At 34.2% G+C, this 27687-nt stretch overlaps 1 protein-coding gene across 1 annotated transcript in view; it reads right to left on the bottom strand.

The window, feature by feature from the left end:
* LOC309656801 (cadherin-10) overlaps positions 1 to 26708 on the bottom strand; it is a 136559-nt gene extending 109851 nt beyond the window's left edge. Inside the window, exon 1 of the mRNA XM_082453753.1 lies at positions 14850 to 26708. Within this exon, the coding sequence (XP_082309879.1) occupies positions 14850 to 15080 (231 nt within the window). The 5' untranslated portion in view covers positions 15081 to 26708. The remainder of the gene's footprint in view (positions 1 to 14849) is intronic.
* Between the last annotated feature and the right edge of the window lie 979 nt (positions 26709 to 27687).

The raw sequence follows: 27687 nt of genomic DNA, 5'->3' as shown, positions 1-27687 counted from the left end.
CTTAGACACCTAATTTAGACAAGAAGGACATATTTTCCTTACTTGTAAATACGAAACAATAAAAAACGGTTGTTGGACTATTAAGTAATAATAAATAAAATACTTTTTAGAGGATCATTATCAGGATATGTCACGATGTTTCAGAATATTTTATATTATTTTTTGTTTAATTCTCACATTAAAAAAAAAACTATATGTGATAGTTTTTACACTGTTATTTTGCTTCCGGAAGTATGTTAAATATTAGTAGTGAGCAAAGTGTTTTTTTAAAACTTATTTCACTCCTGTTGGTAATTTAAGTGGGAATACTCTCTTTGTTTAGTAATTATGTATGATTCTGGCTGTCAGCTTAATAGACAAATTTTTAATTTTAATTTTTACCAAGAGTGAGCTCACCTGTTGCACACATTCACATCCTCTCTTTCTGTCCATATAATAACGTCCCATCTCCAGCTCTTCATCATTTCAAATTCTCTCTTACTCCTACTTATTTTATCTTATTGGTAATATGCCTATGAGAAACTGATGTATTGCTTCTTTCTGTGCTAAACCAAAGCCATCTGACTCCCATTTACGTCAGATTATTGCAATGCCTCTCTCCTTGGTCCACACTGATCTCTAAATTGCTACAACTTTCTTCTTGATGACTTTGCAACACTCAACAGGATTAGTCATCAGTTCTTTGGAATTTTGTTCTCCTTTGGCCTCTATAACAGTCCGAGTCTTGCCTCTCTGCCCCGCCCCCGCCCCTTTCTACTTCTTCTTGGATGTTCTCTATCTCTGCCTTTATGTTATTTGACTTACAATCATAGGTCATGTCCTTGACCTTTGCTTTATCTCTTTATTGTCTCCCTTTGGAAGCTCAGCTCTTAGGAATGCATGTATTCAGCTAGTTCATGATTCACAACTCTATCCCTCTGCTCCACTGGACTCAGGATAACCCAACACATGCAAACTAGATTTGGTGCTAAGCTTTTGATGCTGGTTTGTATATACTGACAGAATTGGTATCAAGGAAAATTGAAAAATTCAGTGGTCTTGGAGTTTTGGGGGGTATTTGGAAGATACAACACTCAACTGAGGAGTTCACTAATGGAATTTAAGCTAAATATCAGCCAAAACAGGAAATGTTCCTTTAGATAAAAGGCTATAATAGTACACATTCTTACAGCTCAATTTCCTACTTGGTAAAACAATTTTAATCCTGGGCTGAGATTTAAGACCTTCATTTATAATTCTAAATTTAATAGTTTTATGTAATCTATAAATGCTTAAAGTATAGTTTTAAAATGAGGTTAGTGAAAGAATTTTACTAAAGAGAGAGTCTGAAATTTGCATAAAGTGCTTTTCGTCTTGTTGATTAGAGTTCTAAGGAGAGAACCAAAGGTTTGTATATTATATCCCAACAAAATCACTGTTCCCTTCTCTAAACTTAGTCCATCTTCCTGGCAACTTTTATGTTTTTTTTATTTTAACTTTTATTTACAATTACCAGGAGCCATGGAATGCAGTTACCCATTAGCAACACAATAATAATACCACCACCAACAATATTAATAATGATAATAATAAAAAATTAAGATTAAATAATATTCTTTGATAAAACAAAAGTAGAAATTTAACTATATTATGTGAATATTTAAGAATTCACTTCAGAAAATTTATTAAAGTGCTCCCTCCTTTTCTATTCATGCTTTCATAAGAAGCAACTGAGAATTTGAGTATTTGAACATATTCTAAGTATGAGACATTGATGAGCAAACATAATAACATACACCTACTTTCATTTTCTTTACTGAAAAGAATATTATTCTTTAGTGCAAAGGGGACAAAATTTAATTGAATATATAATTGTATATTGTCTCCAAGAAAGAAAATAAGAGGGCTTTTGTAGAAATTCATAATACCATAATAATAATTTCCCATGCTTCACGGCCATTACACACTCACCTGTTACTGATAAATTATATTAAGATATTTTTTGCAGAGCAAATTTTTATGACATTTCAATACATTTTTCATCTACAGAGATTTCTCTCGAGCTTTAGCTAAAAGTCTGGCTCAATTTTCACATAATCTTCATTCAGAGATGATTGTATTTCTTAAAAGTTCTATATTTGAAAAATGATGGGTTAAATTGCAGATTTAGTATTTTTGAACTTTAATATTTTTAAGTAATAGGTAAAGTTTTTAAAAGCTTATTCATCACAGAAAAATTCTTTGAGGTTTTTTTAATTATTAGTCTATTATTATCATCAAAGTCCTTTCATCTACTTCCAACTATTACTACTCTATGTGAATTAATTGGCTTAAAACCACAGAAATAATACTTTTTAGAAAATAAATTCATTATTATCTCTTATCTAAAACATAATCCAATAAAAATACATTCAAGGGACATAACATAGAGAGGTAGATTTTAAAAGATGCTGTGTGACAAACTGAAGAAGCAGGAAAAAGAGATGAAGAAGCTTCTATGTGGAGGGGGTTATAAAATGGTAAGTACAAGAGAGGGATATACAAAAATAAGACTATGATGGGAAAGAAAAGATGGAAACACAGCATCTCTGGGTTACTAATTCAAGAGTAAAAAATGAGTGGAAGGGTGGATTTCCCACAAATCACTAGAGTACAGTAAGGGCAGTGAGTGTGGTAAATGTGTTTAGGTGGTGCGGGTATACTGTTGTTTCATGAAGGTTATACAGTGATAACACGTTATGTAAATAACTTCATGGAAGAGTTTAGTAAACATGTTATCACTACTACCAGGAAGAACTTTTAAGTAAAAGAATGATTGTAGTTATTTATATATGAGTATCCCATACTTAATTCCATTTATCTTTTTAAAAAGAGTTCAATATTTGACACTTTGCTTGAAAATGCTAACAAGAAGTCTATTTCCCATTAGTTTAAACTGGAAAAAATAGAATGCTTACACATTAAACCCAAATTCAAAACTAACTTCCTAAAAAAGTAACTAAAACATAGTAAAATCTCTATATATGAATAACACGCTATAATGTTAGTATAGAAAACGCTTAAACCAGTGTTACTTGATCACTTACAGGTTAACATGAATTAGCAAGACTTCCCGAAGGGCTTACAAAATCTTAGATGCACATTCTTTTTTACAGCCTCTGTTAGTTTCAAAACATCTATGGGTGGTTCTGATGTTCTACCAAGCGCATCTGGAATGCAACTTAAGATCTTCCTGAATACTGCTTTGTTAAAATGTTACAGTGAGCTTTGAGGAGGTGAGCATATTTTTCCAATGTAACCTCTTGCTGAAGCATTGAGAGATACAGACATTGTATGCATTCTGAGAGTTAAAAACCCAGAGGTGGTCTGCCTGGAAAACATTATCAGGGTTCTGCAGGACATGCCTCTATTTAAAAATGCTTTACAAAAACAAGACCCATATATATGCTGTCTACAAGAGACCCACTTCAGACCTAGAGACACATATAGACTGAAAGTGAGGGGATGGAAAAAGATATTCCATGCAAATGGAAATCAAAAGAAAGCTGGAGTAGCAATTCTCATATCAGACAAAATAGACTTTAAAATAAAGACTATTACAAGAGACAAAGAAGGACACTATATAATGATCAAGGGATCGATACAAGAGGAAGGTATAACAATTGTAAATATTTATGCACCCAACATAGGAGCACCTCAATACATAAGGCAAATACTAACAGCCATAAAAGGGGAAATCGACAGCAACACAATCATAGTAGGGGACTTTAACACCCCACTCTCACCAATGGACAGATCATCCAAAATGAAAATAAATAAGGAAACACAAGCTTTAAATGATACATTAAACAAGATTGACTTAATTGATATTTATAGGACATTCCATCCAAAAACAACAGAATACACATTTTTCTCAAGTGCTCATGGAACATTCTCCAGGATAGATCATATCTTGGGTCACAAATCAAGCCTTGGTAAATTTAAGAAAATTGAAATCATATCAAGTATCTTTTCCGACCACAACGCTATGAGACTAGATATCAATTACAGGAAAAGACCTGTAAAAAATACAAACACATGGAGGCTACACAATACATTATTTAATAACGAAGTGATCACTGAAGAAATCAAAGGGGAAATCAAAAAATACCTAGAAACAAATGACAATGGAGATACGACGACCCAAAACCTATGGGACGCAGCAAAAGCAGTGCTAAGAGGGAAGTTTATAGCAATACAAGCCTACCTCAAGAAACAGGAAACATCTCGAATAAACAACCTAACCTTGCACCTAAAGCAATTAGAGAAAGAAGAACAAAAAAACCCCAAAGCCAGCAGAAGGAAAGAAATTATAAAGATCAGGTCAGAAATAAATGAAAAAGAAATGAAGGAAACAATAGCAAAAATCAATGAAACTAAAAGCTGGTTCTTTGAGAAGATAAACAAAATTGATAAACCATTAGCCAGACTCATCAAGAGAAAAAGGGAGAAGACTCAGATCAATAGAATTAGAAATGAAAAAGGAGAAGTAACCACTGACACTGCAGAAATACAAAAGATCATGAGAGATTACTACAAGCAACTCTATGCCAATAAAATGGACAACCTGGAAGAAATGGACAGATTCTTAGAAAGGCACAAACTGCCGAGACTGAACCAGGAAGAAATAGAAAATATGAACAGACCAATCACAAGCACTGAAATTGAAACTGTGATTAAAAACCTTCCAACAAACAAAAGCCCAGGACCAGATGGCTTCACAGGTGAATTCTATCAAACATTTAGAGAAGAGCTAACACCTATCCTTCTCAAACTCTTCCAAAATATTGCAGAGGGAGGAACACTCCCAAACTCATTCTACGAGGCCACCATCACCCTGATACCAAAACCAGACAAAGATGTCACAAAGAAAGAAAACTACAGGCCAATATCACTGATGAACATAGATGCAAAAATCCTCAACAAAATACTAGCAAACAGAATCCAACAGCACATTAAAAGGATCATACACCATGATCAAGTGGGGTTTATCCCAGGAATGCAAGGATTCTTCAATATACGCAAATCAATCAATGTGATACATCATATTAACAAACTGAAGGAGAAAAACCATATGATCATCTCAATAGATGCAGAGAAAGCTTTCAACAAAATTCAACACCCATTTATGATAAAAGCCCTGCAGAAAGTAGGCATAGAGGGAACTTTCCTCAACATAATAAAGGCCATATATGACAAACCCACAGCCAACATTGTCCTCAATGGTGAAAAACTGAAACCATTTCCACTAAGATCAGGAACAAGACAAGGTTGCCCACTCTCACCACTATTATTCAACATAGTTTTGGAAGTGTTAGCCACAGCAATCAGAGAAGACAAAGAAATAAAAGGAATCCAAATCGGAAAAGAAGAAGTAAAGCTGTCACTATTTGCAGATGACATGATACTATACATAGAGAATCCTAAAGATGCTACCAGAAAACTCCTAGAGCTAATCAATGAATTTGGTAAAGTAGCAGGATACAAAATTAATGCACAGAAATCTCTTGCATTTCTATACACTAATGACGAAAAATCTGAAAGTGAAATTAAGAAAACACTCCCATTTACCATTGCAACAAAAAGAATAAAATATCTAGGAATAAACCTACCTAAGGAGACAAAAGACCTGTATGCAGAAAATTATAAGACACTGATGAAAGAAATTAAAGATGATACAAATAGATGGAGAGATATACCATGTTCCTGGATTGGAAGAATCAACATTGTGAAAATGACTCTACTACCCAAAGCAATCTACAGATTCATTGCAATCCCTATCAAACTACCACTGGCATTTTTCACAGAACTAGAACAAAAAATTTCACAATTTGTATGGAAACACAAAAGACCCCGAATAGCCAAAGCAATCTTGAGAACGAAAAATGGAGCTGGGGGAATCAGGCTCCCTGACTTCAGACTATATTACAAAGCTTCAGTAATCAAGACAGTTTGGTACTGGCACAAAAACAGAAATATAGATCAATGGAACAGGATAGAAAGCCCAGAGATAAACCCACACACATATGGGCACCTTATTTTTGATAAAGGAGGCAAGCATATACAGTGGAGAAAAGACAGCCTCTTCAATAAGTGGTGCTGGGAAAATTGGACAGGTACATGTAAAAGTATGAAAATAGAACACTCCCTGACACCATGCACAAAAATAAACTCAAAATGGATTAAAGACCTAAGTGTAAGGGCAGACACTATCAAACTCTTAGAGGAAAACATAGGCAGAACACTCTATGACATACATCACAGCAAGATTCTTTTTGACCCAGCTCCCAGAGAAATGGAAATAAGAACACAAATAAACAAATGGGACCTAATGAAACTTAAAAGCTTTTGCACAGCAAAGGAAACCATAAACAAGACCAAAAGACAACCATCAGAATGGGAGAAAATATTTGCAAATGAAGCAACTGACAAAGGATTAATCTCCAAGATTTACAAGCAGCTCATGCAGCTCAATAACAAAAAAACGAACAACCCAATCCAAAAATGGGCCGAAGACCTAAATAGACATTTCTCCAAAGAAGATATACAGATGGCCTACAGACACATGAAAGAATGCTCAACATCATTAATCATTAGAGAAATGCAAATCAAAACTACAATGAGATATCATCTCACACCGGTCAGAATGGCCATCATCAAAAAATCTAGAAACAATAAATGCTGGAGAGGGTGTGGAGGAAAGGGAACACTCTTGCACTGTTGGTGGGAATGTAAATTGATACAGCCACTATGGAGAACAGTATGGAGGTTCCTTAAAAAACTACAAATAGAACTACCATACGACCCAGCAATCCCACTACTGGGCATATACCCTGAGAAAACCATAATTCAAAATGAGTCATGTACCAAACTGTTCATTGCAGCTCTATTTACAATAGCCAGGACATGGAAGCAATCTAAATGTCCATCGACAGATGAATGGATAAAGAAGATGTGGCACATATATACAATGGAATATTACTCAGCCATAAAAAGAAATGAAATGGAGGTATTTGTAATGAGGTGGATGGAGTTAGAGTCTGTCATACAGAGTGAAGTAAGTCAGAAAGAGAAAAACAAATACAGTATGCTAACACATATATACGGAATCTAAGGGGAAAAAAAAAAAAGAAAAAAAAAAAAAAAAAAAAAAGGCCATGAAGAACCTAGTGGCAAGACGGGAATAAAGACACAGACCTACTAGAGAATGGACTTGAGGATATGGGGAGGGGGTGGGGTGAGATGTGACAGGGTAAGAGAGTGTCATGGACATATATACACTACCAAATGTAAAATAGATAACTAGTGGGAAGCAGCCGCATAGCACAGGGAGATCAGCTCGGTGCTTTGTGACCATCTAGAGGGATGGGATGGGGAGGGTGGGAGGGAGGGAGATGCAAGAGGGAAGAGAAATGGGAACATATTGTATATGTATAACTGATTCACTTTGTTATAAAGCAGAAGCTAACACACCATTGTAAGGCAATTATACTTCAATAAAGATGTTAAAAAAAAAAAAATGCTTTAATTACCTCTTGCTTGAGGATTAGTATAAAAAGTCTTTATAAATTCTAATTCAGGATCATCTTTTTTTTGTTGTGGTCTTTACCTATCAGGGAAATAATGTCTATATTCACCCCAAAAGTCCAAATGTCTCATCAGGAAGGTCTTTATTAATCATTTAATATAAAGGACTTTCTGTTGATGTCTATCAAATCATCCTGATTTATTTTCTTTTAGGACATTTTCTAACTAAAATCACTCACTGTATTAATTTGTTTTGTGCTCAATCCTTTTATGGTTAGCATTAATAGGGTTCAAATAGAAAATAACTATATACCAAGCCCTCTCCTACTCCCATCTCACCACTAAAGCAGGCCTATATGTTTGTGTGTGTGTGTGTTTTATGTAGAGTCTCTTCATCGTGTTTGTATTAAAAAAAAGTCACCTGAAAACTTTTAGTCTCAACAACATTACAGTTTTTTTTTTTTTTTTAACATCTTTATTGAAGTATAATTGCCTTACAATGGTGTGTTAGCTTCTGCTTCATAACAAAGTGAATCAGTTATACACATACAATATGCTCCCATATCTCTTCCCTCTTGCATCTCCCTCCCTCCCACCCTCCCCATCCCACCCCTCTAGGTGGTCACAAAGCACCAAGCTGATCTCCCTGTGCCACGCGGCCGCCCCCCACCAGCTATCCACTTTACATTTGGTAGTGTATATATGTCCATGACACTCTCTTACCCTGTCACATCTCACCCCACCCCCTCCCCATATCCTCAAGTCCATTCTCTAGTAGGTCTGTGTCCCCATTCCCATCTTGCCACTAGGTTCTTCATGGCTTTTTTTTTTTTTTTTTTTTCCTTAGATTCCGTATATATGTGTTAGCATACTGTATTTGTTTTTCTCTTTCTGACTTACTTCACTCTGTATGACTGACTCTAACTCCATCCACCTCATTACAAATACCTCCATTTCATTTCTTTTTATGGCGGAGTAATATTCCATTGTATATATGTGCCACATCTTCTTTATCCATTCATCTGTCGATGGACATTTAGGTTGCTTCCATGTCCTGGCTATTGTAAATAGAACATTACAGTTTTTAAAAGGTCCCAGAGAGTGCTCCCAGCTCTCTAAACTCTAATAAAACATAAAGTTCTTCCATGAGTTCACTTGAGATTTCCTTCCCCTGTAGGAAAACTGCAGTGGGGAGGTCAGGACAGCTTCTTCTATCTTAGTTCCAACTACTCCTTCCCCTGTTGCAACCAGGTTTGACTTGACTGTACCCATATTATTAAGGGCAAAACGCATACAGTCTAATATAGTGGGCACAGTTGGTACTGCCAGACTTTGTGAATGTTTAAAGTCAAGTTATTCTCTCATGAATAATGTTTTTTCAGTTTCTGGAAGATATCTCTTCTAGAAATTTCCAAGAATCACTTCATTATAAAGCATTGCACATTAAAAAACTCTTCCAAATAAATAAATAAATAAATAAATAAATAAATAAGAATTTGACTCTCCAGTTTCAACATTTAATAACACACAGATTCGTGTAATACGAATCCCCAAACTATTTTATTTCCACCTATTTACAAGTACTGCAGAAATGAAACGTGGCAATATTTGGCACTTACTGTTTTGTTCGAGGCTTTCGGGGTCTGTGCTGTGTCTGAGACAAAAAGAGTCCCATAACTTCCTGTTATCCTTACTTATTATTCTCTCCTTCTCTTAAAGGCAGACATTTTGTGAGTAGAGAAATTATATTTTCACCACAGTACTTAATATCAGAGTAGTACCTGAGTAGTAACAGGTCTTCTAGATATTTGTTGACAGAATGAATAAATAATTCATTCATAGTGGGTGTGTGCAGCTCACAAGTCTACAGAGAAGAATGACCAAGAGACTGGAACCAAATATATGCTTTAAGGATTAGACAGAATATGAATAGGAAAGCAGGTCTTGAGAGAAATCCAAGTTAGGGAAAGCAAATTCTTACAGCAACTCTGAAGGGAAGAAACATGATGATAATTGAGAGCATATTCAGAAACAAGAACTCAGAAAGAAGTAAAATAAAGACTGAGCTGTTCAGGAAATGTAAAAGGCTCTGGCAAACTAAGAAAGTTGAGGACAGGGCTTCTCAGTCTCAGCACTATTGACATTTAGGACTGGTGGTCTGCCCTATACATTGCAGGATTTTTAGCAGCATCCCTGGTCCCTGCCAACTTGAGGCCAGTAGCAACGCCCTCTACCTAGTTGTGAAAACAAATAATGTCTCCATATATAGATGAATTTCCCCTGGATGGCAAAATAACCCCCAGTTAGAATCATTAATTTAGGGTATTTTGAACTCATCATGCTCATTAAGGGGCCATGAGGGCAAATAAGACAGAACTAAAGGTATAGAGTTGAGATAGACCAGAAAAATATATGGCTCATTCTATCATTTTCAATCATGGAACAGGGTAGAGTCAGAAAATGAAATATTTAATAGTGAATTGAAAAGTTGAGTGACCAGCAAGATACTTGTGCAAATAAAAGCAGTTGGTTCCAAAGAGAAAAACCTGTTAGGGACAGGGAGAAAGTTTCTATTGGCTACTCAGGAAGGGGGATGAAGGTTCATATTGGGTTATAAACTATGGGAGGACAAAGCCATGGTAGACTACGGGGAACCGTGTATCCCTTGGTAGAGGTGAGCTTAAGTAATCATCTAAGGACAGAAGAACTATAAATACCTATAGTATTCTTAATCTGCTAAAATAGAGAGCACCATTATTGCTCTAGCTCTTTGAAGCCATCAATTCTTCAGGAAAAGGGATATGAAATTAAGAAATAATTAAACGCGGTTTCTGTTTTTCAAGAATGCTAAACAACTGAGAACCCAACAAGACTTACAGACAACAATATCATATGATATCGATTATACCTGGAATCTAAAACATGATACAAATTAACTTATGTATGAAACAGAAATAGACTCACAGACATTGAAAAAAAGCTTATGGTTACCAAAGGGGAAAGGAGGAGGGGAGGGATAAATTAGGAGTTAGGGATTAACATATACTCACTACTATATATAAAATAGATAACCAACAAAGACCTACTGTATAGCACAGGGAATTATACTCAATATTTTGTAATAACCTATAAAGGAAAAGAATCTGAAAAAGAATATATATATGTATTATATATATGTATAACTGAATCACTTTGTTGTACACCTGAAACTAACACAACATTATACATCAACTATACTTCAATTTTAAAAAAAAGAACCTATCATTGGGAACAAAAAAAAAGAATCTATGTGTCAAATGTATTCTGCATTTAGAGAAGGATGATATCAGTGAGGTACTATAAGGTCTGAATGGCCTGGAGGCCCCAAGAATCTCTTTCATGTCTCCAGATGGTACATTTTTTCATTATACCAAGAAGATATAGACAGTTGCCCTGATTATTTATTAAAATTATTATTATGTTTTTACTTCCTGGAGTGAATTATTTTACTATGCTGACTCAGAATCAGGTTTATCATTGTTCAATTACGTTATTAATTTTTTGGTGTTTTTTCTTAATCTCTGGTTTTGATTAAAAATCTATTTTTAACATGTTTTGCTCCACTTGAGAATAATTATTATATAAAGTGCAAAGTTTGTACAGTAAATAAAATTAGTAATTCACTTAGAACTGTATGTTTGTTACGGCTAAAAGTAAATTCAAGAATATCTAGTTTATTGTCATTATTTATTTGAATATTTGGAAGCCTAAAATTTTGAAATTATCTAGGCAACTGAATCAGGCAATGGGAACCTGTGATAAGAAGCTACATGTAAAAGGACATTAATAAAAATAGCTTATAATCACAATGTTTCTCAAATCTTAAATTGGTAAATTTAAAGATGTTTATAAAAGGTTGAGATATGAAAGTAACATAGGGCAAAAGTAGATACTTGAAGTTCACGTTTTAAACCTCTTGCTTTGGAAGGTAAAGAAAGGTTAGCAGGCATTGTCCTATATAGGAAATTTCTTAAAGGTCAATATTCTGATTATCTCACTGGAAAAAAAAAAAAAAAAGAACTTACACCAAATATATTTTGGTTTAGAATACATTTGATTGAATGATTTAGAGGAAGATATTTTTTTGCTCATTGAGAGATGAACAAAGAAATGCTTTGAGTTCACTGCTGGTTAGCTAGTTTCTTCATAATAGCCATGGCAGTGACAATTCAGCCACTAGCTTTCTTTCTCTTTTTCTCTTTCTGTCTCTCTTTATTTCTGCTTATTCCTTTTTTTTTAATATATAAATGGGTTTTTAAATGCTCAAACACTTCACATTTATAATGTAATCATATAAAAATTATATATATAAGTACGTTAAATACATACATATATATATATATATATATATATATATATATATATATAAAATGACTGACATGATCATACTATAGATGAGAAAATGAAGGCCAAGAGAAGTTAATTGATTTAACCACTGAAAGCAAAAACAGCGGCAGAAGCAAGTTTACATATAGGTATTCTGATTGGCAGTTATATGCTTTTCCTAAGCTTTCCTCTGCTTTAATCCAATGAGAAGTAAGGGGATTTTCCCTTTGCTTCAACCCCTTAAGCAGTAATGGGTTTTTATCTAAGAAATTATATGCCATCCATTCTTTGTAGGATTTATTGGCTAATTGTTTGGTATTTTAAAAATTTTCCCCCTCTTCATGCATGTGCTTTTCAGTCTTGTCCTCACTCAACCAGTGTAATTCTCTCCATTGTTCCTACTCTGAGCTCCCATCATGTTTTCCACAACAATGGAGAGTTTATCATTGTCTTCCCATACGTCTAGTAATTAGGACATGTATTACTCCTCCCTGTGAACTAACCTAGAGACATTGAATCTCTTAGCATCAATATCACATGCCTACTTTAAATGAAGTAAAAACTGAAAGTAGACTTTCTGAAAGGATGAATATGTAATAAATTTATTATAAGTAATGTTGGAAAGAATATCCAGGGAATTTAAAATGTTTTATACTTCATGAAGAAAATATACCTTAGGCCCCAATTATATTCATTAAAGTGCATGTTTATAAAAATATTCTGTATCTCATAATTGCCTTTTCACATATACAAATCTAAATGTTTAAAAAAATCTATGTTTACTTCTAAAATAAGATCTTTAATTGTATAAGTAATTAATGCAAATACTTAATAAAAAGTAATACACATATGTACTACAGACAAGGGAAATTTAAAAATAACTATTTCACAGGTTATGACATGAATAAATGATAGAAATACAAAACCGACTTGAAATATAAGCGAAAAAACAGATGCTTTGGGTATTAGAAGTAAACTCAGAGCTACAGCATCTAATATATGTCTGTTAATTTGGTAGTTCAGGACATACTTATAGAAGAAACTGGTGAACACATTCCATAAATTCCTTATGCCTCTCCTCATTAAAGAGTTTTCTGGCTTGCTTGTATAGAGCAGAGTAAGGAAGAATAAAATTTGAGTTGCATATCAAGATGCATGTATCTTAAGTATTTACCAGCTTTAATAGCCCACAGTAATTTAAACTCTACATTAGTTTTCTCTACCAAAGAGCTAAGTGGTACCAGATGACTCTGGGAATTCAGTTCAATACAACTCAGGATAATTCAGCCAACTAAATATTAAACTCCACTCTAAGAGCTAGAAACAAAGAGAGATACAAAGTAAAGTTCTTGATTTCAAGTTATTGATATTCTTTGGGGAAAGAACAAATGAAAGTACATAGAAGTACCTTGATTATCACAAGAGAGTACATAATGCAATGATAATTCAATTTACCAACATTTATTAAATCCTCATTAAGGACCAGGTGAAGGAAAATCTATGCAAATAAACAAATAACCGCTATGTCCAGGAAAAGCCAAATGAAACTATTTATAGTTTCTATGGCTCGGATTTCAGTTATTATATTTTCATGTGGTTGGTTTCATAAACTGAAAGTTGCCTATTGCAGCAACCATAAAATTTACCTTAACCCTCTGATCTCAGGAATTGTATCAGATGACCCTGTGATAAGGCCACTACTGCATGCTTTCTGGTAAAATTGCTTAGGTTGCTGGGTTTTTTTCTTCTCCTTACAGTCAATATGACATTGAACCTTTAATGCCATCTTTCTCATACTGCCAGACATATTTTTAAAAAACTGAAATAACTGGAACATGAAAACACATATCAAAGTGTTTTAAAAATCAATGAACATGTATTTTCTCAAAAATAGTTCTTCTTAGAAGACGAAAACTCTAAAAGCCCAGTTTTAATTATGTGAAAGAAGCTATTAAAGTTGAGGTTGATGCAAAAGTCGCCAACACAATCATGGATCTATCATAATTTTGTACTGTTGATATGTGATATATGAACATGTGATTATATCTGTTTTCCTTTTGTGTGTTTAACTTTCTTTCTTTGATATAGTTTCATAAACTGTCCATAAAAATAACACTATTAAAATGATTTTTTTCTTTAAGATATTACCTAATTTCGATTAGATTCGGATAGTGCCAAGAAAGAAAACTGGAAATTAATACAATCTAGTGTATAAAAGTATCCATTGTAACTTTTATGTCGTATTTGTCCCTCCAGTCCTAACCAAAGCTCATTTTCCTCACTATCTTTAATAACTGAATAGCATGAAATCTCCTCATGTCATCATATCCCGACAAGTAAACTACTTTTTCCTGCTTGTCTTCACATTTATTCTTCCCTTATTTAAATGTACCCATGGTAGGACTTTAGAAAAATAAGTAATGATCATATCTGGAATAAGTTTTCTTATAAGTAAGCATTTTTTTGGCCTTAGGTCATATTTTTAATGACTTTTGTTTTCTCATTCTGTAGAATATTAAACAACTTTTAAATATATCTTTTCTTCCTCACTGAAGTCAACGGCAATGTGAAATATATATATGTATATATATATATGTATTATATACATGCATTGTTATTTTAAATACTGGATTGCCAGATAGTTTTCTCATGATCATTGATTTCTAACTACAAATTCTGAAATTGCAATTTTTAGTACCTCTTTAATACATGAGGTAGTAGGCAGAATTAATTCTAGTAAATGAATTCATACATTTATAATGCTATATTCATTACATAGTTTTTCAAATTATAATTTGTATTCCATAAACAAAAACTGCTTTAGGGATATTTAGAGAATCAAATTTGTAAGAATGGCAATCTTGATAACCTTCAAATTTTCTTTATGAGACATATGAAAAACTGGAATGTAAATATTTGCCATTTCAGCACAGACTTACCTTGCCTACGTATTGATAATCAGATCCTGTATATTCCTCCAGTAAGAAAAACTGATTCCACATCCAACCACGCTTCTGACGGTGCAGAATTTTGCCATCACTTCTAGGTACGCGTGCACCTAAAATTCTTTTCTGGGGCACAGAAGTCCTTCTGAACATTATCTCTGGAGAACAGAAATGTGGCAGGCATACCCAGAGTAGAAACAGTAGCAAAAATTGATATATTGTCATAGTTCACTTCTTGACAATTCCCAACGTGGATGAAGAAAAAGCAGTCCTATATTATTGGGCTGAATTTTACTGTGTTTCAACTGGTTTCCAGCATTTCATCAATGTTTTGGACATGTTTCCAAAAGCTTCAAACAAATAAACAAATAAAAAAAAGTCAGTTGACAACATTATGAATGTTACCTGTCACTTTAAATTTAACATGACAAATATTAATTAATAATAGTAACCAAAATATTTGCTTCCCCTCTTTTACATAAAATAATTATTAGTTTGGAAACACTACTTACCTAGTAACATGTCTACAATTTAAGAAAAGATAATTGTAAATAATTTCTTTCAAACAAATTCTAAAGAAAGGACATATTTAGCTTTTATTTCATTTTTTCTTTTGGCACTTTACCAGTTTTCAGGAATTATAACCCCTATATAGAGTGGAGCTGTAGTTAATTTTGCATGTGAACATTTCCAGAGTAACTTAACATAATTAAAATTTTGAAAATAAAATAGTGATTTTAATAAACTACAGGAACTATGCATCTGTCATGCAGTGTAATGATATTTAAATGATTTTTAAACAGCAGCACAGTTTCTTCAAATTTAATCCAGCTCAAAGGTAAAAGTAAAGCCAAAAACAAAACCAAAAAAACTTAGTGTCTTCAGCTGAAGACCTCTCCTCTCTCCCCTCTTAGGGCGGTCTGTGGAACACCTAGAACTTCATAGAGTAGGAAAAAAAATCACTACTACAGTAAATCAACATATGACATAATTTACACTATTATGTAGAAGGATTTAATCATGTTGTCAGCTATACCTTTGATACATTTGCACAATGTGTCCACTTCTGACCACCTCCCTGCCCCCATGCTGATCTAGAACTCCGTGATGCCCCAGGCTCCTCACTGCTCTCCACCTGCAATTATTTTTTCTCAACAATGTATCCGAGGTAATCCCACTAAAATGTAAATCAGATCATGTCATTTCTCTGCACAAAACACTCTGATGGCTTCTTACCTCACTTTGATTAAACCTAGCCTCTCACAAATACCTACAATTCTGTATTCCATTTCATGACAGCTGGTCACTTCTCTGACTTCATGTTATACTTCAATCCCCCAGGCCACTCCCCAAAATTGACTCCTTTCCAGCCAGTGTCCTTCTTGCTTCAGCCTGCAACACACTTCATATGCTCCTCTCTTCAACCAGGACCTCTTTACTTCTTCCCTCCACCTGGAAGGCTTTTCTGTGTAGTTATCCACGTAGGTAGATTCCCTGCTTCCTTCGGTTCTTTCTTGAAACCTCCCCTAATTTGCATATCCCAATACACTACATGTGTTTTATTTATTTATTGTGCACATATTCTGTCTCCCTACCATCATCCCATGAAAGAAGGGAAGTTTGCTGTTTTCTTTGCTACTGTTTTCACAGTGTCTATAACAGAACCTTGCACATAGTAGATGCTCATTAAACAGTTTGATTGAATGAATGAATTGTAAATTGATTCAAACATCTGAGTATCATTACCTCCTCTATGTAGTTAAACTCAAACATTTATGCATGAAAATAGTATTTTAAAATCATAATTACTTTTATTTTATTCTTTATATTACTGTTAGAATATTTTTATTTTAAAAATTTCTTTGTATTTTTTTGTTTTGTTTTCTGTTTGTTAGCTATGAATTTTATTTCAGGATATGATAAAATACTATAAAAAAGTGGTTGGAGGACCAAAAGGATTGAGTTTCATTTCTCAAATATGACAATGTGTTCTAAGTACTCCAGCATTTATATTTATGCTTTCATTTACAAAGATTTCTAAGCAATCTGTTTACTTTTTTGTGTGCTTGTTTTATTATTAGGACGATTTAAAGGTTAATGCAAACATGCTTTAGAAATAAGATTAATGGCGAAGCAGTATTTCCCCAGAGTGTATTAAATGACAGTGGAGCTCTCCACAGCACATGAAGCATTCAACATGACAGGTGTAACCTGTATTAAAATATGCCATATAAAATGCTGTACTTGGAGTATAGAAATTATCTGATGCATAAAATGGTTTTACATCACAAGGCACTGACTTTACAGAAACTCAAATTGATTGGATTCTAAGTAACAGGAACATTTACTAAAATGATATATGACTTTTAAAATGTATCAGAACATGCTAGACAGTATTCTCCAGAAAAATATACTGTTCCTAAAAGTTAAAAGAGAGTTTGCATAATTGAGGGTTTCTGCTAAAAGCTTTAAAACTTATTGAAGCAACATTCTCATTTCAATTCTCTTTTTTCAATTTAGAAATATTTGCAAGCAATTATTTGCTATATTGGTGATCATTTTCAATACAATTACAACCTTACCTATAACTTTAGAAGCTTAAGTACCAATATTTTCAGAAAGGAGTAGGTGGAGATTGCATCTGTAAAAGTTGTTAGTAAATAATTGGAGCATCACAAAAATATAGAATCATTTTTCTTCATTATTGTTCTAGTTTTTATTATTTCATAATAAATTTTCTGAAGAGTCTATCGTTAAATGCATTTTAATAATGATTTAAGATAATTAAAATGTTTAAAATATATTTTACATAAATATTATTTGATAAAACCATTTCAAACAATGACAAGATTAAATTAAAATAGGAAATTTAATCTTGATTAATTAGATTTTTGAATTTATTTCTTTAATAGATTGGGTTTTTTGTCTCGTGTCTAAAAATCTCTGCCTAACTCAAGGTCAAAAACATTTCCTCTGTTTTCTTTTAGAAGTTTTATAGTTTTAGTTCTTACAATGTAGGTCTATGGTCCAATTTGAATCAAGATTTGTATATGGTGCAAGATATGAATTGAAGTTCTATGTTTTACTTATGAATATTCAATTGCTCTAGCACCATTTGTTGAAAACTCATCCTTTCTCCACTGAATTGCCTTTGTCCCTTTGTAAAAAATCAGTTGTTTATATATGTGTGTCTATATATTTTTGGACTCGCTAGTCTATTACATTCTATTTGTTCATCTTTACACCAATAGCACACTGTCTTGATTCCTATAATTTATAAGTCTGGAAATCAGATAATGTTAGTCCCCCAACTTTGGTCTTCTTTTAAAAATATTTTTTGGTTATTTCAGAACTTTTTGCATTTTCCATTTAAATTTTATAGTTACCTTGCAACTTATATGTAAAAGTCTGTGGGGATTTTGATGGGGATTGCACTGAATCTCTAGATAAATTTGGGGAAAATGGACATCATAGCAACATTGACTCTCCTGACCTATGAACACTGTATGTCTCTCCATTATTGAGTTCTTCTCAGTCATGTTTTGTAGATTTCAGTATATAAGCCTTGTTCACCTTTTGTCAAATACATCCTGAGTATTTTCATTTTTGCATGCTATCACTTTATTTTATTTTTGTTTTCAACGACTTTATTGAGGTATGATTGAAATACACAGAGCTGTACATATTTAATGTATACAACTTGATGAGCTTGGACGTTGTTAAGAGAAAACACAGACACACCAGAGCCTGGCAGAAATATATGATAACAGATTGCAAATCATATCTGATTATAGACTTACATCCATATATATAAAGAATTCTCAAAATCCAACCATCAAAAAACACAAAACCCAATAAAAATGGGAAAAAGATTTGAATTGACAATTCACCTAAGAAGATAGAAGGCAAAAAAGTACACGAACAGATATTCAACATCATTCATCATTTGAGAAATGCAAACTAAAATGATTGATGATTAGCAAGTGTTGGTGGGGATGTGGAGGAATAAGAAATCTTTTACACGGTTGATGGGATTGTCAAATGATACAAACTCTTTGAAGACAGTGTAGTAAGTTGAATAATGGCTCCTCAAAGATGCTTATATCCTGAATCCTGACACTTGTGAATATGCTACCTTACCTTACACTTCGCAGATGTGACTAACTTGGGGATTTAGGAGATTATCCTGGATCATTTAGGTAAAACCAATGTAATCACAAGGGGCCTCATAAGAGGGAGGCAGGAGGATCAGAGTCAGTAAAAGAGATGCTCACAGAAACAAGAGGTTAGAGTTTCCTGCGAAAGAGGGCAGTAGCCAAGGAATGCAGGCAGCCTGGAAGCTGAAAAAACAAAGCAATGGATATTCCCCTGGAGCCGCCAGAGGGAACAGAGCTCAGTGGAAAATTTTTTAGACTTTTGACCTCTAGAAATGTAATAGATAAATCTGTATTGTTTTAAGCCACTCAGTTTGTGGTAAGTTGTTACAGCAGCAATAGGATAGGCAGATTGTTTTCAGTGTTAAAAATATATCTATACTGTAACTTAGGCTTCTACTCCTAGACATTTATGCAAGAGAAATGAAAATATACTCATCTAAAATATGAATGTTTATAGCAATGCATGGATATAGGGAAAGCCTGGAGACAAGCCACTGTCACAGGTGAATGGATAAACAAATCATGCTATATCCATACAATGGAATGCTACTGAGCAGTTAAAAAAGAATGACATTTTCAGTTCACATGTAAGGAGCCTGGAAGCTAACACTCCATCCTAACAACAACAAAAAGCTGAACGGACTAAAAAAAATTAACAACTCTTCTTGGATTTGTAACAGAGGAGAGGACTCAAGGCAAACTACTGCTCCCAAGATTGGAGAGACAGGTGAATAGAAGGAAGCACAGCTTAGCAGACCAGAGACTCATGAGCAGAAACCATCTGGAACCAGTAACGGAGTAATAAAACTGAACTGTGATTGATAAATTTCTGGACGTTCAGTGTGCACAACTCTGAGAATTAAAAACTCCAGGGGGAAGGTCCTTGACATGGTGAGATTTACCTCCAGGAGCTCGACCAAGTTCCCACAGTAAATATCTGAGAAAAATCCCCTTGTGCTTTCCACAGGGAGAGGGGAAAAGGAAATCTCTGGAAATACCTCAGATCACTCTGTTCTTAACAAGGCCTGCCCTCAGGCTACTTAACCAGAGCCTAACCGGCTGGAGTATTATCAGAGCCTAATTTACCTGGGGGAAGAGAAAATCCAATCCAGCCCACAGTGACCATCCAGACCCTCCTAAGGAGTGAGAAACTCTTGAGAAACATTTGTGACGTTCAGTCCAGAGGAATAGGTTCACTGAAAGACTGAGAACTCATCACAGGCTATAGAATGCTTCCCCTCCCCCATCCCTACTATCACACTATTAAGGATTATTTACAGCAGCTCCATTTCCCAGTACATCACATCCTGCTATCAAGAGAAAAATTACAAGGCATGCCAAAAGGCAAAAAGCATAAACTGAAGAGACAGAGCAAGCATCAGAAGGAGACATAGCAGGAGTGTTGGGATTATCAAACCAGGAATTTAAAGCAACTTTGATTAATATGTTAAGGGCTCTAAAGAAGAAAGTAGACAGCATGTAAGAACAGATGGGCTATGTAAGCAGAGAGATGGAAATCCTCAGAAAGAACTAAAATGAAATGTGAGAGACGAAGAACACTGTAAGTGAAGAATACCTTTGATGGGCTTACTGGTAGACTGGGTATGGCTGAGGAAAGAATCTCTGAGCAAGAGGATGTATCAGTAGGATCCTCAAAAAACTTAGACATTTGTCCCTAAACATTCGTTCAGGTCCATAAGATGTACAACACCAAGTGTGAACTCTAAGGACTTTGAGTGATAGTTTAGAGTAGGTTCATCCTTAGTAAAAAATGTACCATTCTGGTTACAGATGTTGATAATGAGCGGGGATACACATGTGTGGGGGCAGTGGGTATCTGGGAAGTCTTTGTATCTTCTCAATTTTCTTGGAAATATAGAACAGTTCCAAAAACAAATGAACAATTGATAAACACTCACAAAAAGAAATAAAACTAGGAAATTATGCAAAACAAACCAATAGTTAATTTGCTCAATGATAATTCTTCCTAGGTATGTTCTATGTTGCTAGAAGCCTACTTATTAACCTTTTCAAGACATTGTTCCTTCAGTATAAAAACCACAAATAATCATACTTCCAGTAACCTGACTCAAAATATAGAACATCTTTGACACTTCCATTTAACCAAGTACACCTCTTACATGGTCAGTCTATATTCCCTTGCTTTTGTTTTCTTTCTCCATGGCTCTCAGCTCTCTTCCCCCAACACCGCCCTCACCGTTTAATGTGCCACCACACTGTTTTAAATCATCATTTCATGCAACTGAGTGAACAATATCTACTAACAGGTTTCTTAACTTTAATCTTTCTTATTTAAAATATATCATAGAGGGCATTATTAATATATAAATTAATTTTCAAAAACCCACTTCATCAAGACCCAAATCAATTAAAAATTTTAAACGTGTCTATTACTGGGAAGATAACATCTGTACTTGATAACTCATTGCAATATCTCGAACCAGATGATTTTTAAAATTTATTTCACGTTATTTCCAGTTGTTTAATTTCAAGTCTGACATGTAACTTCTTATGTGTATAAACTACTCCTCCACTAATATATAATTCTCAACCATGTCTAAGTAATTATATTTTATTGACTTTCCCTCACTGGCAAATAGCATGTTGCTATGTATATATATGTGTGTGTGTGTATCAGTAAACCTTTCTTGAATTAAGTAACTAATATGTTTATAAAGGAGCCTTTCTGAATAGGTTAGACTATTTACAGTGAAAAACAGAAGTTAAATTTTAGAGTATAAAAATAGTATGTAAAGAAGCTGTATGTGTTTGAAATTGTAAACAGTTATAATTAGAAGGAATCAAGTGGGTTGAGACCACAGTTAAACCATCTCCTGGAATGAAAATGCCACAAATTAATGAAATTCTATAATGTCATTTTCAGTTAATAAATTTCATTTTCAAGAACTTCTTACAAAACTACATTTCTTTATTTTACTCTTAAAAATAATTTAATATGAATACCACATGAAATTTAAGATTATTAAATCATCCCTTAGCATTCTGCATTCCCATAATTCCAGTGCTTCCCAAACTTTAATGTATATTCACATCTCCTGGGGCTTTTGTTAAATGTCTGTTCTCATTCAGCAAGTCTTGGGTGAGGCACAGATTCTGCATTTCTAACAAACTCGCTTGTAATATCAACACAGCTGAACCACATGGAGGTTCATCTTCAGAACATGTTTATGACTTTTTCCTATTTAGTGCCTCACAGCCCTAGTATGTTGCTTATTACACTGATGGGAAAATAATATATAAGGTGACTACTGTAGGAAGATCAGAACATTTTTTTCTAAATAATCAGTCGTTTTCTGTATTTTTTTTAACTAGAAGAATCTGTTTGATTCAAGTCAGCACACACTACAGCAATTATTCTCATGATCATATTACAAACTATGTTTTCCTTTATATGTACATTTTAAAGCATCTGTCCCACTGAACCTTATTCCATGTCTGTAATCACAGAGTCTTCATTATTCTTCTGAAATATTTATCACTACCATTATTTTCTCTATAGCATGTTAATTTTATTATATAGGAAGCCAAGAAGAGCAGATCACAAAATACAATATAATAGTCATTTTGACACATCTCAATTATTAATTAGGTCTCCACACATAACAGGTGATCAATTAAGCTGTAATCCATTCTCAGTAAAAGGAATTAGTCATTCTTCAAGTTGGTTGATTATGTTGATTAGAATCTTAATGTTCCAGCTTTTATTCCCTTTAATTTTACCATTTATAATCATAATAGAAAGTGCTAAAGATTACTGAGACCATACCCAAGCCTCTATGGATGAACAATTTTAATACTTTTAGAGTTTCATAGCACCAATACAATCTAATGAAATTTCAACATTGAGAAAAAAGGAACATTTTTCAGATGTGTTTATACAATTAAAATGAGCCAGTGCATACTAAATACTTCCTTTTTATGCATCTGATACCATTTTATGCATCTAGTATAAAGCACTTTGTGAGATAATTGAATCAAAGCATTACACTAAGGACTCAAATAATATGAGTCCATATGCTTGATCATATTTTTCCAAGAGTTCATTACACATTACCTACTGTGCTCTAATGTCATAGAAAATATATAATTCTACATTGAATATTTATCACTCTAGTTTAAGTATGCATTTGCATATGTATCTCTGTTTAGACTGTAAGCTTAAAGCAGGGCCTATGTCTTGCGTCCAAAGTTGCTAATATAGGGATTGCACAAAGTGTTCAGTAAATATTTTTGAACTGGATTGAATATTATTATTTTTTCTAAAATATTTCAGTGAGAAGGAAACTTGGTCCCTTCCCCTAAAAAAGCACAACAACATGTTGAGGACCATTTATACCATTTTGTGCTTATATCCTATTTACATATAACATCACAACACTCACACAAGACATTAGTCAAATAGGCAATCAATATATCATTGTTGAATGAAATATGAAACATAAAGGTTTGCTAGTCTCAGATAAGTTATAAAACATTGTTAGGATTGTTGTCAATACAGACAGAATTCCAAGAAGCCTTGATCCTTGCTATTCTCAGATTCAAATCCCCCTTCAAGAGAGACCTTTTGAAATTAATTTTATTCTCCAGGAATGTGACCTGCACATAAAACGGTAATACACTTCTCTAGCTATACTACATGCTAAGGTCTTAACAAGATAATTTGCAAAACCAGATATAACCCATATAAATTCTGGGCAGTGGGTGGATAAAGCATATGGCAGGAGTAAAGAGAAGCATTGCTGAGTGAGACACATAACTTGGTGTGGCCACTTTTCTCTACAATTCTTGCTAATAAGCTAAAGAAGAGCATCCAAGAGTTCTTGCTGCTCTCTCAGCAGCCTTTTTAACTTTAGCAGCCAGTGTGACAGTCCCAGATGTAACTTGATCCGCACTAATACAGCTGTGACATTACACCTGCTGCTTCCTGGAAGTCTCATCCTGCTGTAGTAGGATTTATTTCATTACGTGGAAACTGGTAGCAAGAATGCTCTCAGGGTAACTTACAGATGTTAGGAAAAAAGCCATCTGGTACCCAATTTTCTTTGATCCAAGACTTGAACTGTTTCTAAAAAGCAATAAGTGAAGAGATAGGGAGAGAGAGTTTGGGAGTTTGATTAGGAATTCCTACCCAAGATGGGGTCATTCCTCACTTACACATTATTAGTAGAACATCAAGAAAAAATATCCATAGCTGGAAAAAAGAACCCGTTAAACATCATTCCCATTCAAAGTTTTTTCTATGAAGACCTTCTGTGCATGCACTAATAGTGTATAAACAACCACTGCACGCTTTAGCTTGTTCTACTATGTGAATATGTGAAATATGCACTAAATTGGGTATTGCAAAATGAGTTCTTGCTGTTATACCTGAAAATGCAAAAACTATACCTGATACTCATTTGTGAAAATTAGTCAAAGGTGCAAACATGGAACTATATTATTGGCCATTAAAAATATACTTAAAAGTATAGTTATTGCATAAGAATAAGCAAGTGATCATAAGACAGATCTTTGTGGCATTGATGAGATAGTCAGGCTTAAATAAAAGCACTAAATTTTATCAGCACTACTTTTTTTTTTAATTAAGTAATTAATTTATTTATTTTTGGCTGCTTTGGTTCTTCCTTGCAGTGCATGGCTTTCTCTAGTTGCGGCGAGCGGGGACTACTCTTCATTGCAGTGCACAGGCTTCTCACCACGGTGGCTCCTCTTGCTGCGGAGCACAAGGCATGCGGGCTTCAGTAGTTGTGGCACATGGGCTCAGTAGTTGTGGCTCGCGACTCTAGAGCACAGGCTCAGTAGTTGTGGTGCACGGGCTTAGTTGCTCCGCGGCATGTGGGATCTTCCCAGACCAGGGCTCGAACCCGTGTCCCCTGCATTGGCAGGCAAATTCTTAACCACTGCACCACCAGGGAAGCCCTCAGCACTACTTTTTAACGCTATGCTTCAATATTTGCACAATACTAGAAAGCCCACTTGTAGATAGCCTACGTTACCTCTACGTGGAAGCCCATTACATAAAAAAGGATTAACTCCAAAATTATGTATCTGTAGCTGAAATATACAGCTGGCATAGCATTGCATTAGTTAAATTTCAACTTCTGAGGGCAGAAAGAGACTAGATTGTCATTTATTTCCATTTTTCATATGCTTGGCTCAATGCTAAGTGGTACTTTCATCATAGTTTTCAATTGAACTAGAAAGAGAATACAAGGTTTCTTTATTTTCTAATACTTACTTATTAAACTTTTTAAAAAGTATCAATGCCTAAGTATAGACTCTAGACTAAAACATACTATTGGCTTTGTAAATATTTGGAGTAGTAAGGTATATTATAATAAGCTCCCCAATGAACTAGTCATACAAATTGGTGTGCATATGTTTTTACTCATCTCAGTAGAGTGTGTTTAGAATTTTCATTCTATAAATGGGCCTACTAAGGTTTAGAATTATTCTCTTGGCAATGTTTATGGAGTATTGTCTCTGTGCCTTACATTTGGCAATATGAAAGTTGTTAAATTTGGGTGAAAAGCAAGATGGTTCTCACCATCCAAGAACGAACAGTGTGGATGGGTGAAAAGAGCACCTAATCCAAACATGGGTGGGCTGAGACATCTTTTTGGAGGAAATCATGTCCTAGCTGACACAGAGAAGAGGAAACAGGATGTCATTGTGTGTGTATGTGTGTGCACGTTGTATGTGCATACATATGCACAAGTTTGCACATAAGTGCAGTTATTAAACTGAGTTGTGGCAATGCAATGGGATGGAATTGTGTTCCATGAATTGGAAAAATGAGTCATGAGTACATTATGGGTCATGAACATGAAAAATATGTGCAAAGCTCAGAGGAAAAAGAAGCATATGCACTGACAGAATGAAATGATATCACTTTGATTGTATGATTCAATTCTAAGACGAATAAGTTCAAATCTAAATTTAGCTCTAGGTCTGTTACAATGTGAAGTCCAAATCTTCTAACCCTTCAGCCACAATTTTCTCAACCATAGCCAGGGCTATATTATGACTTTTATGGGCTCTAGACAGTTTGCCTTCGTGGGCTTTTTTGTTGATAAAACAATATTAGAAAATATGTTTTACAACTGCATTCATATAAAGACATATATATTAATATTATATAGTAAAGCATTGTCTTTGACCTAAAAATTCAATGTTTTCTCTTATTTAAAAAAAACAAACATTTTCATGGGCCCCTCCCTTAAAAATCAGGAGGGTCCTAAGCCCTCTGTGCCTACTCTGCCTCATGGAGAAATCGACACCGACCTTAGCAGCAAAACATACGATCAAGTACTTTTAAACTGAGCTTCAGAGATAAATTTTTTCTCCTATAACTCAAGCTGACAGATATGGGAACAGTTTCAAGAGTAATGTTATGTGATGTGCTCAGTCTCAAACAGTTAGTGTCATAACCAGAACTATAACTCAGGTCACCAGATTCCCCTTGTACTGTTCTGAAAGGTCCTCCATAATTTAATAATGAATAGATGTTACTATGATTAAAACTTGCACTTTAATCCTCTTATCTAGAGGACATCTTGGCTAGCTTCCAGTGTGCTGAGCACAAATAAGACAGACCCACTGGGAATGGGAGATTTCTGATACCGCAGGAAGTGGGTGAACAGACCACAGAAGCACTGGGACACATACAGTAAGATTCTGGGTAAAGAATATTATTTAAAATGTTAATAATAACGTATTTAGACATGTAAATTCCACAGATTGCTTTCAACTTGAAAGACGTCATTGACATGTTGAATTTTATATATAAATGTGCTATTCAAGTCCCCTTGAGAACAAAGATTCAGTAGCAAATATTTTTTCAAGAATTATGTCTCTGGAAGGAACGTTGGGATTGGTTAAGATTGTAAATTAGTTAATAAAATGGGGATTTTTTAAACTTCCTTTAAAAGCATGTTTACATTTAGTGGTTTCTGCCCCCTATCCTCACTAACTCATACCCAGGATCCTGGCCTTACCACTACCAATCCCCTGCTAGGCCTCTTGGAATTCCAAATGAAATACAGCTTGCAGTCTTTCACATGATAAGTTTTATGACCACCTAGTTTAGAAAATTTCGATGCTTGTACACGTGTATATGACTTTTTTTATAGTGCAAACATCAATGGGGAAATTACTACCTGTAATTATTTTTAATCTTTAGAGAGTATTAAAGTTGATAAGTCTGCTTCACTGAATCAGTTGGTACCCAAATCCAGTGTAAAAAAATCACTACAACAAAAAACCTATACCTATTGAAGGTAGTAAAATTTGTGAGCTTTTGGATATTAAAAGAGTTTATGCATTAACCCCTGAAATAATTATATGCTTGACATATATTCAGTCACAATCACTGTGGGAACCAGAAGGATTCATCATTTCAGTGAGAATTTAGCAGGTTAAGATTGGTGTCAGAAAAAAAGTAGTACATCAGAACTGGACCATTAAGACAATCTATAAAATGCCATCTACTCAGTTAATTGCAAAATATTATTTCAAGGCAGAGTGCTGCTCAACATTTCCTAGCTCCCTTGGATAACTGGTATACCTTCTATGTTTACCTCCATCCACATGTACCTGATACCTTCTGAATTTTTGCATGGGGATACTTATTA

Source organism: Balaenoptera physalus, assembly GCF_965194825.1.
Source record: "Balaenoptera physalus genome assembly, chromosome: 3".
Classification (NCBI taxonomy): Eukaryota; Metazoa; Chordata; class Mammalia; order Artiodactyla; family Balaenopteridae; genus Balaenoptera; species Balaenoptera physalus.
This window is presented reverse-complemented; position numbering and strand designations above follow the sequence as displayed.